General features: G+C 47.9%; 1 protein-coding gene across 1 annotated transcript in view; it reads left to right on the plus strand.

Annotated features, from left to right (window-relative positions):
- Positions 1-583: 583 nt before the first annotated feature.
- DKK3 (dickkopf WNT signaling pathway inhibitor 3) overlaps positions 584-17,268 on the plus strand; it is a 58,582-nt gene continuing 41,897 nt past the window's right edge. Inside the window, exons 1-4 of the mRNA XM_047776274.1 lie at positions 584-748; positions 1,326-1,570; positions 9,930-10,067; positions 14,176-14,259. Of these exons, the coding sequence (XP_047632230.1) occupies positions 1,358-1,570; positions 9,930-10,067; positions 14,176-14,259 (435 nt within the window). The 5' untranslated portion in view covers positions 584-748; positions 1,326-1,357. The remainder of the gene's footprint in view (positions 749-1,325; positions 1,571-9,929; positions 10,068-14,175; positions 14,260-17,268) is intronic.

Below are 17,268 nucleotides of genomic sequence, written 5' to 3' on the forward strand. Positions count from 1 at the left end.
ACCTCCATTCTACATTTGGGCCAATTGAAGAGCAGATGAATCTGATAACTTGGCCAGATTGGTAAAGTCCTGAGGAGCAGAGCTGGGATTGACACCGGGCGGTCGGACTGCGGCTGTATACTCTTTATCATTCCGCTATGACACCCTTAAGAAGCTTGCTGGCATTCTCCTAGAACTATTGCGGGAGCTACAAGTGGATTTTCTTGGCTGGAGTACGTGTCAGCGACGGCAAACAGATTAAGACCCGCCTGTGATGGGCCTAGAATGCCAGGCTAAGGGGCTTCGGTTGTATCTGCCTGCTGGGTAAAGGATGGCTTGGAAAGGACAAGGTAGGAAACAGAACACCCCCCTCACCCCACCCCCTGCCTCCCTTAAACTGTGGCAAGAATCTGGCCAGAGATGACAATGGACTGGGATGCCGCAGGGCAGTGGGATGCAAGGAAAGGGACAGCTTCCAGGAGAGCCAAGCCCCGCAGCAAACGAGGCCAGCCTGGGGTGGGAGATCGCCTGGGGACCCGGCGGCCAATGGCGGCGGGCTGGGCCACCGCCCCTCCCATGGGGCGGGGGCTGGCTGGCCGGCGGGCGGGGCGAGCGCTGCGGGCTTGCCCGGGTACCAGCGCTGCCGCATCCCCGCCGCGCTCCCAGCACTCGGGCCCAGTCCACCGCGCCGCTCCCGCTCCGCAGCCCGGAGGCAGCCCCCGCCGAGGCCTGGCAGATCCAGACCCGAGCGCAGCGCGGTCCAGGCTGGGTAGGTGAGGGCCGCTGGCGGGTACGGTGGGCGGCTCAGCTCGGTCCCGCTGGACTTGGTTTCGACCCCGGGGGTGGGGGTGGGGATGGTGATCTGCTCAGTGACACCCCCCCCCCGAGATGGGGGCTGGGAGAGGGATGGGTCGCAGTACCATAGCTGCGCTCTGACCTGATAGAGGAGGGGGAGGGCTCGACCCCGAGACCAAGCCGGGGTCGAGAGCGGGTTGGTGGGTGTAAGCATCGGGGAGCCCAGGTTCTGTTGCTCCGGGAGGGGGTTATCACTGGGGACAGGAGCAGAGCACAGCCTGTGCCTGAGGATGGGGGTATGGGTACCCAGAAGATTCGGGCGCGGGGGCGCAGGGGCGCAGAGGCCCTGGGTTGGGGGCTTGCTTCCCTGACCGCGGGAGCTGCGTCGGGAGGGGGCTTGATTTCGTCAGGTCTGAGGGTGGGTGAGGGAAAGCGGAGCGCCAGATGGGGGCGGGCCGAGGCTCTTAGTGCCCGCGACGGCGGCGGGGCGGGGCGGCGGCGCGGACGAGCGGGTGGTCGGCGCGCCTCTGACAGCATTCTGGGACGCGCAGGCGGCGGCACCCGCGGCGGGCGCAGAGCGGAGATGCGGCGGCTCGGGAGCACCCTGCTGTGCCTGCTGCTGGCGGCGGCGGTCCCCACGGCCCCCGCCCCGGCTCCGACGGTGACCTCGGCTCCAGTTGAGCCGGGTCGGGCTCTCAACTACCCGCAAGAGGAGGCCACCCTCAACGAGATGTTCCGCGAGGTTGAGGAACTGATGGAAGACACGCAGCACAAACTGCGCAGCGCGGTGGAGGAGGTGGGTGCGCTCAAACGGTCGGCGCTCTGGGGAAGCGCAGGGCTGGCCACAAGGGGGTCTGGGAGACCAGTACTCGAGGGCCCTGGGTGGGGCCGGCAGCTGATTCTGAGTTGTCTGGAAGCAGCGCAGGGTGATTCCCAACTCCCACCTCCCTTTTGCCTTCCTGCCAAAAGCTCTGGGTCTGTCTAACCACCCAGAGACTATGGCAGGACCCACCCATGGGCAGCTGGGGTCACCACCTGCGCACGGGCTGCTGGCCATCAGCCAACAATTATCTTCAGGTGTGCACTTGGCCTCATCTGGTGGTAAGCGGGTGCTTGCAAGGCCCCTGGTATTCCAGTGCTGTGGTTTTGCAGAGGAAGCTCCTGGCATCTCAAGTCCTAGCTTGTCTGTTAGGTTTTGAGCTTGTGTCATCTTCCTAAGAGACAGTTAGGGGGCTGTGTGGGGACAGAGAGCCCTGAGCTTTGCTGGTAATCTGTTTGGGCTTCCATGTGGGACAGAGAAAGAAACTGGGAACCTTAAATCCCAGCATCATATTCAATTGTCAAAGGGTGGTGGGTGAGAGGAGGAGGGGCACTGTGAAAGGCAATCCCACCCCCACCCCAGAAGCACTTTGGAGTCAGTCCTGGGCTCAGAATTCTCCCCTGTCATTCACTAGCAGGGTGGCATCGGGCAAATCCCTTGATAGCCTGTGCCTCAGTTTCCCTTGATAATTAAATCCATGATATGTGTGGCACCTGGCATATAATAGATGCAATAAAAAGAAGCTGTTAGTATCAGATCCCTTGGGAAAACTTTGCCTGATTTCTTCCCTCCCTTGCCTCCCAGGTCCAAATACTATGGATACATCTTCTATGGTGGGCATCCAAGCATTGCCAGGGTCGCCTGGACAGGAGGTGCAGCTGGCCCAGCTCTCCCAGTCAGGTGGCCCTGCTGCCTAGGGTGGCTGGGCACAGCTACTGCTAAGCCTGGCTCTGGCTGCAGCCTGTCTTTAGGGAGAAGCCCACCCCAGGAAAAGTGTCAGTGAGAAGCCAGATGGTAGATCAGGCACCACTGCATCCCTGCTTGTCCACACCACATTTGGGCAGAGCCTCCAAAGCTGGCCCTGGTCTACCAGGAGAGGTGTGTTCTTTGGGGGCAGTTCCCCTTCTTTTTCTTTCTTTCTTTTTTTGGTCTTTTTAGGGCTGCACCCGTGGCATATGAGGGTTCCCAGGCTAAGGGTCCAATCGGAGCTGTAGCTACCGCCACAGCCACAGCAATGCCAGATCCAAGCTGCATCTTCGATCTACACCACAGCTCATGGCAACGTTGGATCCTTAACCCACTGAACAAGGCCAGGGATGGAACCTCCATCCTTGTGGATGTTAACAACTGAGCCACAACGGGAACTCCAATAGTTCCCCTTCTTTCCCACCCACAGCTGGCAACCCAGTGGACCCTGGACACTGGCGAAAGGGACACTGGATTGGGAGGCAGTTGCATGGGCAGCTGTATGGAAACACCCACTGGACAGGCAGGATTCCAAAACCCATGCACTTTCTGTTTCCTCTGAAAGCAAATGAATCATGACATGGAACAAATAAAAGGGCAGGAGCGCCAGTGTTTCCCACTCTGCACCTTCAAATTGAATTGAGCTCATGATCCTCTGCTTCCCTTCTCTGAGTTCTAGGACTTTCCCTCCTGCACATGGATTCCCAGTGAGACTGACCAGGTCACCTCCTCATTTTCATTCAGTGTGAACGTGCTCGTGCAGCACGGTTCTCGGCCCCAAGCCCCTGGTGAGGGAGATGAGGGGCTTCTTCAGTCTCCTCATTGATCAGAGCAGCTTGGGGCCCATCGGCAGGTTAGTGGGACTTGTCCACAATGGCTGTGCGGGGGCCCAGCCTTCCGTCTCCAGACGTGGCTCCACTTGACCTGCACAGTGGCCTGGCTGCAGGTTGCCACCAGGGGAGACATTGGCTGTCACCTGGCCCCCACTTGGTGGGAACCAACCTTCCTTTAGCCCACCTTGGCTCTGCCACTTACTAGTGATGAGATCCAGGCTCTGAAATGGAGGAAATGTCCACCCCTGAGTTAAATGGGAGAATGCAACTAAAGCAAGTTATCTGACCATCCAAAATGGGATTAGGTAAAACTGATGTAATATATAAGTTGCTCCCTTGTGTGGTGGATCTAAGGACTATGGGAAACTGTTGGTTCTCAATAAATCATGTCCATCCCCATCATCATATTAAGAGTACTAGCATGGGAGTTCCCGTCATGGCTCAGTGGAAACAAATCTGACTAGTAACTATGAGGACACAGGTTCAATCCCTGGCCTTGCTCAGTAGGTTAAGGATCGGGGGTTGCCCTAAGCTGTGGTGTAGGTCACAGACACAGTTTGGATCTGGTGTTGCTGTGGCTGTGGGGTAGGCTGGCAGCTACAGCCCTGATTTGCCCCCTAGCCTGGGAACTTCCATGTGCCCGAGGGTGCAACCCTAAAAAGACAAAAAAAGAAAAAAAAGAAAAAAGTACTAGTATGACTAATAACATAAGAACCACTAGTGTCTGCTATGCAATAGATTCTTAACAGACTGTGGGTATTAGTAGTAATTTTTTTTTTTTTGTCTTTTTGCCATTTCTTGGGCCGCTCCTGCGGCATATGGAGGTTCCCGGGCTAGGGGTCGAATTGGAGCTGTAGCTGCCAGCCTACGCCAGAGCCACAGCAACGCAGGATCCAAGCCATGTCTGCGACCTACACCACAGCTCACGGCAACGCCGGAACCTTGACCCACTGAGCAAGGGCAGGGATCAAACCCGCAACCTCATGGTTCCTAGTCGGATTCGTTAACCACTGTGCCACGACGGGAACTCCAGTAGTAATTTTTTAAAGAGAAACTGCTTGAAAACCTGTAACTCTCAAAAACAAGAGTTGCTCCTTATTGAAATGTCCCAGAGAAGAACCAAAAAAGAGCCCTCAGGCAGATATATTAATTGTTTACATAGTTACATCACGAATCTGCTTTCAAGTAACTTCCTGACATTTAAAAATTCCAGCTGACTCAAGCTGTTGATTTCTCTTAAGGGAACAAAGTTAACTCTACTTGTTGAGTCATTATTGAGGGGAAGCAAATCTCTAAATGGTGTAATCTGGGTTGTTGCATTTTCCTATTTTATTATTCTCTTTGTTACTAATACATTTACTTTGAGGATAAAAACCACTCCCCTGGCCCCACGGCCGTGCCTGTAACTGGCGTATTTTAGAATATTTTTATCACTTCACCTGTTTCTAGGAAGAACTCCACTCCCAAGCCTGAATGTCTCTCTCCAATTTTTTTTTTTTTTTTTACTATGCTGCTTTAACAGACACACAGATTCACCAACTGCAGATGCCATTTTAAATAAAAACATTCCTCCTCTATGAAACAAGTCTGTTACTGCAGGCTTAAGTTTCTCTTGCTAGAGGCAGTAATAGTTGTGGCTGAAATTTCCATTGTAAACTCTACTTTTAGTTTGTGGTGCCATGAAAGAGCTGTTAGCTCATTCTGTTGAAATAACCACTGGTTGAGGGCGAGAAGGTTTTCTATAAAGATTATCTGTTCAGCCCAGAGCAAATTCTAGGTTTGGGAACTTCATTATTTAAAAGCCAAACTGAAAGATGCAGATTCCTATGGGAATTTTAAAAACATGAACATATTCTTTTCTTCTGGAGAACGCCCCTCTAGCATCTCCAGTCTTCTACTCTTTTCCAGCTGTGTCTTTTTTAAATCACTGAAGATGCCAAGATCGCTTGCTTAAAACAGATTTTAAAAGCCCTTAAATTGCCTACTAGCTTCTTTCTGTTTCTTCTCCATTTTGTTAGCAAAACCTCCAAACACACGTTATCTACTGTCTGCTCTTTCCACTGCCACCCAGATATTCTTTTTTTTTTTCAAAGGGCCACACCTATGGCACATGGAAATTACCATGCTAGGGGCTGAATTGGAGCTGCAGCTGCAGGCCTACATCACAGCCACAGCAACCCCAGATCTGAGCCACCGCATCTGTGTGACCTACTCTGCAGCTTGCAGCCACGCTGGATCCCTAAACAGCCAGGAATCGAACCTGCATCCTCATGGATACCAGTCAAGTTCTTAACCCACTGAGCCACAATGGGAACTCCTAAAAGTGCTTTCTTAAAGGACTATATTACGCAAGTATTACACCTTTGCTGGGTGGCAGATACTGTATCAAGTACATGGATTTCATGATCCTAAATTCTTACTTCTGCTCAGCAAAGAAGAATCGTTCCCATTCTGCAAACAAGAAAGCTAAGGTTTAGAGATATTTTATATCTTTTTTTTTGTCTTTTGTCTTTTTAGGGCCGCACCTGCAGCATATGAAGTTTCCCAGGCTAGGGGTCCAATCAGATCTACAGCTGCTGGCCTCCACCACAGCCACAGCAATGCCAGATCTGAGCAGCGCCTGCAACCTACACCACAGCTCATGGCAACACCGGATCCTTAACCCACTGAGCGAGGCCAGGGATTGAACCCACAACCTCATGGTTGCTGGTCAGATTCTTTTCCACTGCACCAAGACGGGAACTCTGATATTTGATAACTTGTTCAAGGTTACATGGCTGCTTTGTGGCAGAGCTGGGACTTGGCCTTACGTTCCCCAGCTCCAGAACCCAAATACTGTCTTTTTTTTAATCTGATTTTTTTTTTTTTTTGTCTTTTTAGGGCCATACCTGTAGCATGTGGAGGTCGCAATGCCAGAAACGAGCTGTGTCTGTGACTTATAACACAGCTTACGACACTGCCAGATCCTTAACCCACTGACCGGGGCCAGGGATCGAACCTGCATCCTTAGGGATGCTAGTCAGATTCATTTCCGCTGAGCCACACCGGGAACTCCCCCAATCACTTTCTACCAAACTGCCCTCTGACGATACTGGGGGCAACTTCTTGTCTAGTCTAGTGGCCAGCTCTCAGTGGCCCTTCTAGATTTATTTGGAGCCTTTGCCACCTAGAAGGCCACTCCCCAAATATAACCTCTGACTCCCAGCCTGCTTCTAGCCAGTCCCCTGACTCTATTCTCTTCCTTCTCTGGACTCTGAATTTTTCTCCCAACTAGTCTTCAGAACTCGCCGCAACTCCCCATTGCTCGGTGTGAGTAGAGAGAAGGGAATACCTTAGAATCATCTGGGAAACTCATTGGTATGTGGGCCCTTCCTCCAGAAATTCTAAGTCAGCAGGTCTGGAAGAGATCCATATGTATTTTTATGTATCTATATCTATATCAATGAATATATATATATATTTTTAAAGTTTTGGCCATGACTCTGAGGTACCCTCTTGGTTGAGAATGAGGACAACACCTTCCGCTTTCTTTCTTTCTTTCTTTACTTTTTAGGGCTGCACCTGTAGCATGGAAGTTCCCAGGCTAGGGGCTGAATTGGAGCTGTACCTGCCAGCCTACGCCACAGCAACACCAGAGCCAAGCTGCACACCTGCAACCTACACCACAGCACATGGCAGCGCCAGAACCTTAACCCACTGAGCCAGCCCAGGGATCAAACCCGCATCCTCATGGAAGCCAGTCAGGTTTGTAACCAGTCGAGCCACAACAGGAACTCCCAAACACCTCTGCTTTAGAACTGCCCCAGGATCCAGCAGTCAGTCTCTCTCTACTTCATCCTCCATCATTTTATCCATTTAGGGTCCAGCGTGGACCCTCTGCCCTAGCCTGCAAGATGCCATTCTCATCCAGGCTGCCACAGTTTTTTTGTTTGTTTGTTTGTTTGGTTGTTTTTTGTTGTTGTTGTTGTTTTGTTTTTTGTTTGTTTGTTTTTTGTCTTTTTGCAATTTCTTAGGCTGCTCCTGCGGCATATGGAGGTTCTCAGGCTAGGGGTCTAATTGGAGCCGTAGCCGCCGGCCTGCACCAAAGCCACAGCAACACAGGATCTAAGCCACGTCTGCGACCTACACCACAGCTCACGGCAATGCCAGATCCTTAACCCCCTGAGCAAGGGCAGGGATCGAACCCGCAACCTCATGATTCCTAGTCGGATTCGCTAACCCCTGCGCCACAACGGGAACTCCCAGGCTGCCACAGTTTTGTCCCTCTTGGCTCCTCTCTGTCCACGCTGTTCCTGACCTTTGAGACCAGCCCAATCATTCCTCCTCCACATAGAAGCCTTTCTTCTCTCTTCTTTGAACCCCTGGCTTGCTTCTAGAGACTGGCTTATGTGGGGCTCTCCTATCTCTCCAGTAAAAGCATAAGCAGCATGATACACTAGGAAAGGCATGTAAGTGGGAGTCAGATTACTTAAGTTCTTATCTGAGCTTCACCGCTTGGGAAGAATGTGATGACCTTGGGTAGATTCCTTCAGCTTTGCTAACCTTGTTTTCTTTATCTGCAAACTGAAGATAATAACACTTCCTCAGAGAGCTGCTGTGAATATTCGAGGAGGTACAGAAGGGCCTGGTACAATGGCTGAGACAGAGCTGGTGCCCAGGCAGGGCGGCCGTTGTGATAGTGATGATGGAACCAGGGATCCGGTTTCAGACAGTTTGGGATTTGTCTCAGGGACAAACACAGTGGTTGCTGACCAAGTCCTTGTGTGGTCACCTGAGGCTTTGTGCTGACCAAGCTTTTCATCACACTTCTAGTTCAGTGTCTGTGCTATGCTGAGACATGGGAACTCTTTCCCCATGTCCACCCAGCTCAGCAAATCTGGTTCGGAGAGAGGCAAAGAGGGGCCTCATCTAGGATGTGAGGAAACAGAGGGCTGTGATTTTTTTAAATACAAAAATATATATTTTTTTAAATTTTCTTAATTTTTTATTTTCTTTATATTTTAATTGTAATCAATTGTTATTTCCCCAATCAAAAATCTTTTTTTGAGGCTTCATTTTAAGGAATAAAAATAGCCCGGAGTCAAAGATTGCAATGGTGGAAAATTGCCAACCACCAGCTACAACTTCTCTTAGTGTCTCCCATTCTAAATTTCTAGAGAGAGTATCTGCTTGGCCCAACTGGTCCATGATGTGCTCTCTGTTTGAGTCCCATCAGCTGTGACTGGTCTCATTGTCACCTGCCCTCTCATCAGGACTGAGGCTGGGCAATAAATCCAGGGCAGGAAATGGGATACAGATTCAGGTTGACTGATATATCTGGTATAGATGTCTTAGAGGCTCATGAGACTAGATGATTTGAGGACAGTGGCCTCCAAAAAGGACAAATGTACAAGAAGAGCCAGAGGAGGGTGCCCCCGCTGGGAACTAGTCACCTGACCCTCTCCAAGTGTCCCTCTATACTCAGGGGGTAGGTGGGAAGGAGACTTGCAGTGGGGAGGGGCTGTCCTAGATTGGGTCCCCACCCCACCCTCCACGTGGCCCTGCAACAAGGATTTGGGAGCAAATAATTTATTTGAAATGTGATCCCAGAAGCACTAGGAGGAAGTAGGAAAGTGAGAGGGAAGAGAAGAAAGTCAGTTAACTGTGCTGGTGGAGTTTCTGTGGTGGCACAGCAGTAACGAACCCAACTAGTATCCATGAGGATGTGGGTTCGATCCCTGGCCCTGCTTAGTGGGTTAAGGATCCGGTGTTGCTGTGAGCTGCAGTGTAGGTCAAAGTCATGGCTCAGATCTGGCATTGCTATGACTGTGGCGTAGGCCAGCTGCTACAGCTCTGATTTGCCCCCTAGCCTGGGAACCTCCATATGCTGCAGGTGTGCTCCTAAAACAAAAATGAAAATAAGCTGTGCTGGTGAACAGGTTCCTCCTAGGGATAGCTAGGGCTCCGGTCCTTGGAGAGAGACTGCTCCCTGGAGGGGAGAGAGCACTGGAGTCCTCCGCCCCATAGCCTGTCCCTTCTGTGGTTGAGGGCTGTCCCTGGAGTGTGCACTCTCTGACAAGTGGGGCCTGTGCAGCCTGAGCACACTCCTGCAGCCAGAGAATGCTCTCCAAGAGAGACAGAGTTGGTTGTTGGCTTGTAAGGGAACTGAATTCAGGTGACCTCCTGATGAGGCCGTGGGAAGATGGATGGAGACCAAGAGCATTTACACAGGGGTCAAGACGCTTCAGCGGAAGCCTTCTCAGATCCGGACTCTGCCCTTCACGGAGCATCTTGGGAAGTTATCTAGTCTTCCTGAGCCTCAGTTGCCCAACTTGTAAAATGGGGACCTTAACACCCACCTCCTAGGGAGGTTGTGGGATATAACACAATAATCTATATAAACATTTAGAGCGCTTTGTCCTGCTGGGTACTCACTTGATGGTCATCACCGCCATTATTTGTTATTGCAGAAGAGGAATGGGAAGTGGTTCTTCTAATGGACTCTGGTTTGTATCAGGAGAAAAGAATATTGCTCATTGAATTCACTGATTTAATAGATGGAGGCAGAAGAGGCTGCGGCTAAAATATCATCAGAAGTGAACCTGGCGCACTTACCGCCCACCTATCACAATGAGACCAACACGGAAACCAAGATTGGAAATAATACCATCCAAGTCCACCGGGAAATTCACAAGGTAAGGGCCGTCGTGGCCAGCACGTCCTCCTTTCCTCAGTGCCCAGTTCCTTCAGAGAACTATGGTCTTGGTCACATGTTTGATACCCAAGTCAAAAAGACAAATGAGAGGAGTTCCTGTCGTGGCACAGTGGTTAATGAATCCGACTAGGAACCTTGAGGTTGCAGGTTCGATCCCTGGCCTTGCTCAGTGGGTTGCCGTGAGCTGTAGTGTAGGTCGCAGACATGGCTCGGATCCCTCGTTGCTGTGGCTCTGGCGTGTGCTGGTGGCAATAGCTGTGGTTAGACCCCCTAGCCTGGGAACCTCCATATGCCGTGGAAGCAGCCCTAGAAAAGGCAAAAAGACAAAAAAAAAAAAAAAGACAGACGAGGATGGGAAATACAGGTTAAAAACCAGAGGGAGTCAAGGAGCTATTTAGAGGGGAAAGAGATGTGTGAAAAACATGAATTACTTTTGCACGGAAGCAGTAAATTTAACTCTGGTCTTCCTGCCTGTCCAATTGCAAAGGAATGTTTGGGGATTCTTAATGATTGAAAAAAGGGAAGCAAACAGGTGTTTAGAGAGATACTTCCCTAGTATGGAGTTTGAGGAGTTTATCTCACAGGATTTTATCTATGTTTAGTAGAGAGTTGAAATAGAGTTCATGATGGGGTGAATAGATCTTTCCCATTTCCTTAGGAGGAGCTCAGATGTGATATACTTAGTCTTTAGAAGGGAAAACTCTATTGCCACAAGGTGAAACATTCATCTGCTTGTGGGTCATTCATTCAAAATTCAATCGCAGAGTGTTTTCCAACCTACCATATGTCTAAGTGTCTCATGGTCCAGTATATTGTACGAGGAGCCGGCAGGTTTGTTCTTGATCTGACTTGAGAAGAAAACATTGCAGACCTAGAGGAGCATGGCATTAGCTTGTCGCTGGTGCGAGATGGCTCCAGTGTGGCTTTGGCAACAGTCTGAGAGCAAACCGAGCAGCCTGTATTCTCTTGAAGAGAATCTGGTGCACAGATGTTCAGGGTCATTGTTAGAGTAGAGAACATCAAAGACCTTGACCTCTGATCTTATCTCAGTGCCTACATGGAAGGCCATGGTGGTTCTCACAAGAGAGCCTTGCTTTTGTTCAACCCAGGTAGTGACTGTGTTGAAACAATAGTGTATATGTGCCATAGAGGATAAAGGGGGCAATTTTCATGAGCCATTGCCTTCACTATAAAGTAGCCTTTGTGTGGCTCTCCCCCTGCTGCAGACTGATGGGCCCAGCTGAAGAATGGAAACTCTCCACCCCCCCACCCCTGCCAGATAAATGAATGAGTCAACTGCCAAACAGAATCCTTTAGCATTGCCCATCTCAAGACTAGAGAATGTTTCCAAAATTATTGTTTTATTCTCGTCAAAACCAATATTCAGTCATCCTTTCTGACAACCGTTAGCCAATAGGCTCACTGCTACTTACATTCACTCCTTGTAGATATCAGAATACCCACGCTTGGAGTTCCTGTTATGGCTTAGCGGGTTAAGAACCCAACCAGTATCCATGAGGATGTGGGTTCAACCCCTGGCCTTGCTCAGTGGGTTAAGGATCTGGTGTTGCCACAAGCTTCCGTGTAGGTTGCAGATGTGGCTTGAATCTGGCATTGCTGTGGCATAGACCAGCAGTTGCAGCTCTGATTCAGCCCCTAGCCTGGGACCTTCCATATGCTGCATGCATAGCCCTGGCGGGGGGGAACCCCAAATGGGAGTCCTACCAGTAACTAGTGTGATTCTAAAAAACTACTTCAATTTCATGACCCTCACTAATTACATTTATGAACTAGAGATGTCAACATCTATGTTATGGTATCATGAGGGTCAAATAAATAATGTGAGTCGTTGTAAACTAAAAAGTGCTATGCAGTGGCAGATTATTCTTATTATTATGGTTGTTGCTATGGCAAAGTCATTATCCACAATGGGATAGTAGTTCTTGAGTGGGTTCCATGGAGCACCTGCCCTATGCAATGCTTTATGAAAGGGAGACTCAGTGGTGAAACATATTTGGAAATGTTGCACATATATCTCATTCTAGAGAGACAAAAATGCATCTTTGTGTAATAAAGGTTCTGAAAAGTCCTGCAGCCTATGCATACAGAACTGTACAATTTAAAAAATACATAACATTGGAGTTCCCATCGTGGCTCAGTGGTTAATGAATCCGATTAGGAACCATGAAGTTGCAGGTTCGATCCCTGGCGTTGCTCAGTGGGTTAAGGATCCGGCGTTGCCATGAGCTGTGGTGTAGGTCGCAGATGCGGCTTGGATCCTCAGTTGCTGTAGCTCTGGCATAGGCCTGCGGCTCCAGCTCCGATTAGACCCCTAGGCTGGGAACCTCCATATGCTGCAGGAGGGGCCCTAGAAAAGGCAAAAAGACAAAAAAAAAAAAAGAACCAAAAAAAAAAAACCCCATAACATTGGTTAAGCCTATAAAAATCTGGCATAAAGGAGGATGACATCATCTCTTTGCTGCAGAGAGAAATTATTTAGATAAAAATTTTAATGTATGTTGATGAAGACATGATCCTTATCTCCTCAGAACTGGAATTAGAACTGGAATTTGATCCACTGTTGCACATTAGGCTAAGAGTTTCCACTTTGTTTTGGCTGCAGGTACCTGCAATATTAGAGCTGGCGGGAACTTTAAAGATGACCTAGAAATGAGAAAATTGTGAATCAGAGACCAGAAATGATTTGTTCCAGGTTACATACTAGACGGTTGTAGGTATCTGAGCCAAGTCTCAGAAAACACAGATCAGGAGCTCCCATCATGGCTCAGTGGAAACGAATCTGACTAGCATCCATGAGGACGCAGGTTTGATCCCTGGCCTCAATCAGTGGGTAGGTGAGCTGTGAGCTGTGGTGTAGGTCACAGATGCAGCTCAGATCCCAAGTTGCTGTGGCTGTGCTGTAGGCCAGTGGCTACAGCTCTGATTCCACCCCTAGCCTGGGAACCTTCATATGCCATGGGTGCAGCAAGTTTAAAAAAAAAAAAAAAGAAAGAAAGAAAAAGAAAAGAAAACACAGATTACTTAGCTCTCAAGATTCTTTCTGTTCTTTTAGCATCAATGCATAGGTTAGAAGACAAGGCCTTGGGTGGGTTGGGAATGGCCAGGATTCCATGTCAGGATTTTAAGGCTCAGCTTTGAGGTACCTGCTTCTGGTTACTGAAGCTGAGGCAGACAGCAGTTAGAGAATTGTGGGGTCAGGCCTCCCATTATTTAGTTGCTTTCTTCTTCTTCCTTTTTTTTGGGGGGAGGGGGAGGGCTTTACCTGCAGCATGTGGAAGTTCCCAGGCCAGGGATCAAACCTGCACCACATCAGTAACCAGAGCCACAGCAGTAATAACTGAATTCTTGACCCGCTGAGCCACCAGGGGACTCCACTTAGGCGCTTTTTGTTTTGTTTTGTCTTGTCTTTTTAGGGCAGCACCCATGGCACATGGAAGTTCCTAGGCTAGGGGTCGAATCAGAGGTGCAGGTGCTGGCTTGTGCCACAGCCACAGCAATACCAGATCCGAGCTGCGTCTGTGACCCACACCGCAGCTCACAGCAATGCTGGATTCTTTAACCCACTGAACAAGGCCAGGGATTGAACCTGCATCATCATAGATACTAGTCAGATTCTTAACCTGCTGAGCCACCAGGGAAACTCCACGTAGGCACTTTTTTGATGAAACAGTTCCCCAGAATCAGGAAGGGAGAAGCTGTAGCTAAAACCTGCTTCCTTCTCCTGAACAATGTTCGATTTGTTACCCAGACCCGTATTTGTTGAAAAAAAAAGTTGATGTCGAGTTTCAAGTGAATGAGCCCCACGAATGACGAAAATAGCTAATGCTGAGTATTTTCGAGGTGACAGGCCATATGCTGCCTCGGCCCCCTCGTAGCAGCCGCATGCCGTAGACTCTGTTGGATGTCTTATTGCTGCTGGTGGAACTCAGAAAGAAAAGGAGAGCAGGAATTCTGTCTGCTTTAGCAGATGCTGCTGCTTCAGAAAATAGAAAAGCACAAAACACCACCTTGAGGGATTTGCCCAGAATTCCTTCTGTCTCACATTGACCATCCTTGTTCTCCTCTAGATCACCAACAACCGGACTGGACAGATGGTTTTTTCTGAGACGGTCATTACGTCGATGGGAGATGACGAAAGCAAAAGGAGCCACGTGAGTAGTCACCTCCCCTGCGCTCACACCCCGAGGTGCACACTCTCTTGCTCAGCCTGCCGAGGGGGACCCAGACCTTGTTTCTGCCAAGATTCTCCAGTTCCTCCCTTTTTGGCCAGATAGCTTCAGTCTGGTAACAGGCTTTGTCTCCATGCACCCCGCCTCAGAAATGACGCAGTCAACTCAGTTGTCATTTGCCCGACTGCGTCTCGTCCTTGAAAGGGGAACATGGAAGTACCACATGCATTGTTTGGGGTCCCTGGTAACAACACCTGGTGCATTTGACCTAAACATTGCCTGAAGCCTCTGGCCACATCATTTATAATCCCAGCCCTGGTCCGGCAGTGTGCGAGCAAGAAAACCTTAAGTGGTACCCAGTGGCCCAAGGAAAAGAAAGGTGTTCTCCTGCATCAGGCTTCATTCTTGGGCCCCCATGCTTGTGCCTGCTACATAGTGGCCTGTGGCTCAGTCCAAAGGCATCTGCCTTTTAGAGAATTAATAGAATCCAGACATTGCAAGGAGCATCATTTCTCAGTCCAAAGGCCTGGCGCAGGTCGGGGGATGACCCAGGTGGAGTCATGGCTCTCCAAGACTCCCAGGCCAGACGTGACTCAGCTGTACCTTATCCTCACAGAGAGGTGGCCAGTTTCAGATGCAGAAGCCTAGGGAGGCACACACACAGCGACTGCCACATAACGTGGTCCATTGTAAAACGTGCCCCTTCCAGGGGGCCTGCCAAGACCAGCCTCTCTGTGCCCAGTGCCTTATGCAAACTTCCGACTGCAGGGTCTTCCCTTCGTAGGTGCAGAATGCATCCCCAGCCTTCTGGCCTTCCCAGGGGGTCAAGGATTTGCCTTCACCCCTTCTGGCCTTATCACAGGAAGAGAGGCAGTGTGCCCATAACCCTTAGGGAGGTGATTGGTAATCAGTGGGTCCTTTTCAAAAACAAAAATTATGTATTTATTTTTATTGGCATAGAGTTCATTTATAATTTGTCTTAGTTTCTGGTATATGTAGTCTTTTTCATATTCTTTTCCATAATGGCTTATTAGGATGTTGAATATAGTTTGCTGTGCTATATAGTAGGGCCTTGTTTATCTACTTTATATATAAGCAGTTTGTATCTGCTACTCCCAGACTCCTAATTTATCCCTCCCCCACTCCTTTTCCCCTTTGGTATAAGTTTGTTTTCTATGTCTGTGAGATTGTTTTGTAAATAAGTTCAATTGTGTCATATTTTAGAGTCTTCATATAAATGAGATCACACAGCATTTTTTTTCTCTTTCTGGCTTGCTTCACTTAGTGTGATAATCTCTAGGTCCATCCATATTACTGCAAATGACACTCTTTCATTCTTTTAATGGCTGAGTAGTATTCTGTGGTCTGATGTGTATATGCCGTATCTTCTTTATCCATTTACCTGATAAACATTTAGGTTGCTTACATGTCTTGACTATTGTAAATAGTGCTTCTATGAACATAGGGGTGCATATATATCTTTTCAAATCATAGTTTTGTCTGGATATATGCCCAGGAGCGGGATTGCTGGATCATATGGTAACTCTATAGTTTTTGAGGAACCTCCACACTGTTTGCATAGTGGCTGCACCAATTTACATTCTGTCCCATGGTGTAGGAGAGTTCCCGTTTCTCTACACCCTCTCCAGCATTTGTTCTTTGTAGACTTATTAATGATGACCATTCTGATTTGTATGGGATGGTACTTCATTGTAGTTTTGATTTGCATTCCTATAATAATTAGCGATGTTGAGCATCTTTTCATGCATCTATTTGCCATCTGTATGTCTTCTTTACAGAAATGTCTATTTAAATCTTCTGCCAATTTTTTGATTGGGTTCTTTTTTGTGTGTGTGGTTGTTGAGTTGTTTTTATATTTGGGAGATTAAGCCCTTGTTGGTTGTATCATTTGAAACTATTTTCTCCCATTCCATATATTGTCTTTTTGTTTTTGTTTATGCTTTCCTTTGCTATGCAAAAGCTTGTAAGTTTGATTAGGTCCCATTTTTTTTTCTTTCTTTTTATTTCTGTTGCCTTGGGAGACTGACTTAAAACATTTGTACTGTTTATATCAGAGAATGTTTTGCCCATGTTCTCTTCTGGGAGTTTTATGGTATAATATCTTATGTTTAAGTCTTTAAGCCATTTTTTTGAGTTTATTTTTGTGCATGGTATGAGGGTATATTCCAACTGCATTGATTTACTCATGGCTGTCCAGTTTTCCCAATACCACTTGCTGAAGAGACTGTCTTTTCTCCATTGTATGTATGTTCCTTTGTCAAAGATTAATTGACCTTATAAGTGTCAGTTTATTTCTGGGCTTTCTATTCTATTCCATTGAAAGAATAGAGTCTGTTTTTGTGCCGATATCATCCTGTTTTGATTATTGTAGTTTTATAGTGCTGTCTGAAGTCTGAGAGGGCTATACCTCCAGCTTTGTTCTTTTTCCTCTGATTGCTTTGGCAATTCTGGGTCTTTTATGGTTCCGTATAAATTTTAGTATTATTTGTTCTAGTTCTGTGAAGAATGTCATGGGTAATTTGATAGAGATCACAGTAAATCTGTAGATTGCTTTGGATAGTGTGGCCATTTTAACAATATTGATTCTTCCAGTCCAGGAGCCTGTGATATCTTTACATTTCTTTGAGTCATCTTCAGTTTCCTTTATTAATGTTTTATAATTTTCACTGTATAAGTTTTTTACCTCCTTGATCAGATTTGTTCCTTGGTATTTTTTATGCAATTTTAGAAGGGACTGTTGTTTTACTTTCCCCTTCTGATGTTTCATTGTTAGTGCAAAGTAATACAACCAATTTCTGTATGTTAATATTGTATCTTGCTACCTTGCTGAATTCATTTATTAGTTCTAGTATTTTTTTGTGTGGAGTCCATAGGGTTTTCTATATATGGTATGATGTCATCTGCCTATAATGATAAATTTACCTCTTCTCTTCATTTGGATACCTTTTATTTATTTTTCTTGTCTGATTG

The sequence above is a fragment of the Phacochoerus africanus genome, chromosome 4 (genome assembly GCF_016906955.1).
Source record: "Phacochoerus africanus isolate WHEZ1 chromosome 4, ROS_Pafr_v1, whole genome shotgun sequence".
Classification (NCBI taxonomy): Eukaryota; Metazoa; Chordata; class Mammalia; order Artiodactyla; family Suidae; genus Phacochoerus; species Phacochoerus africanus.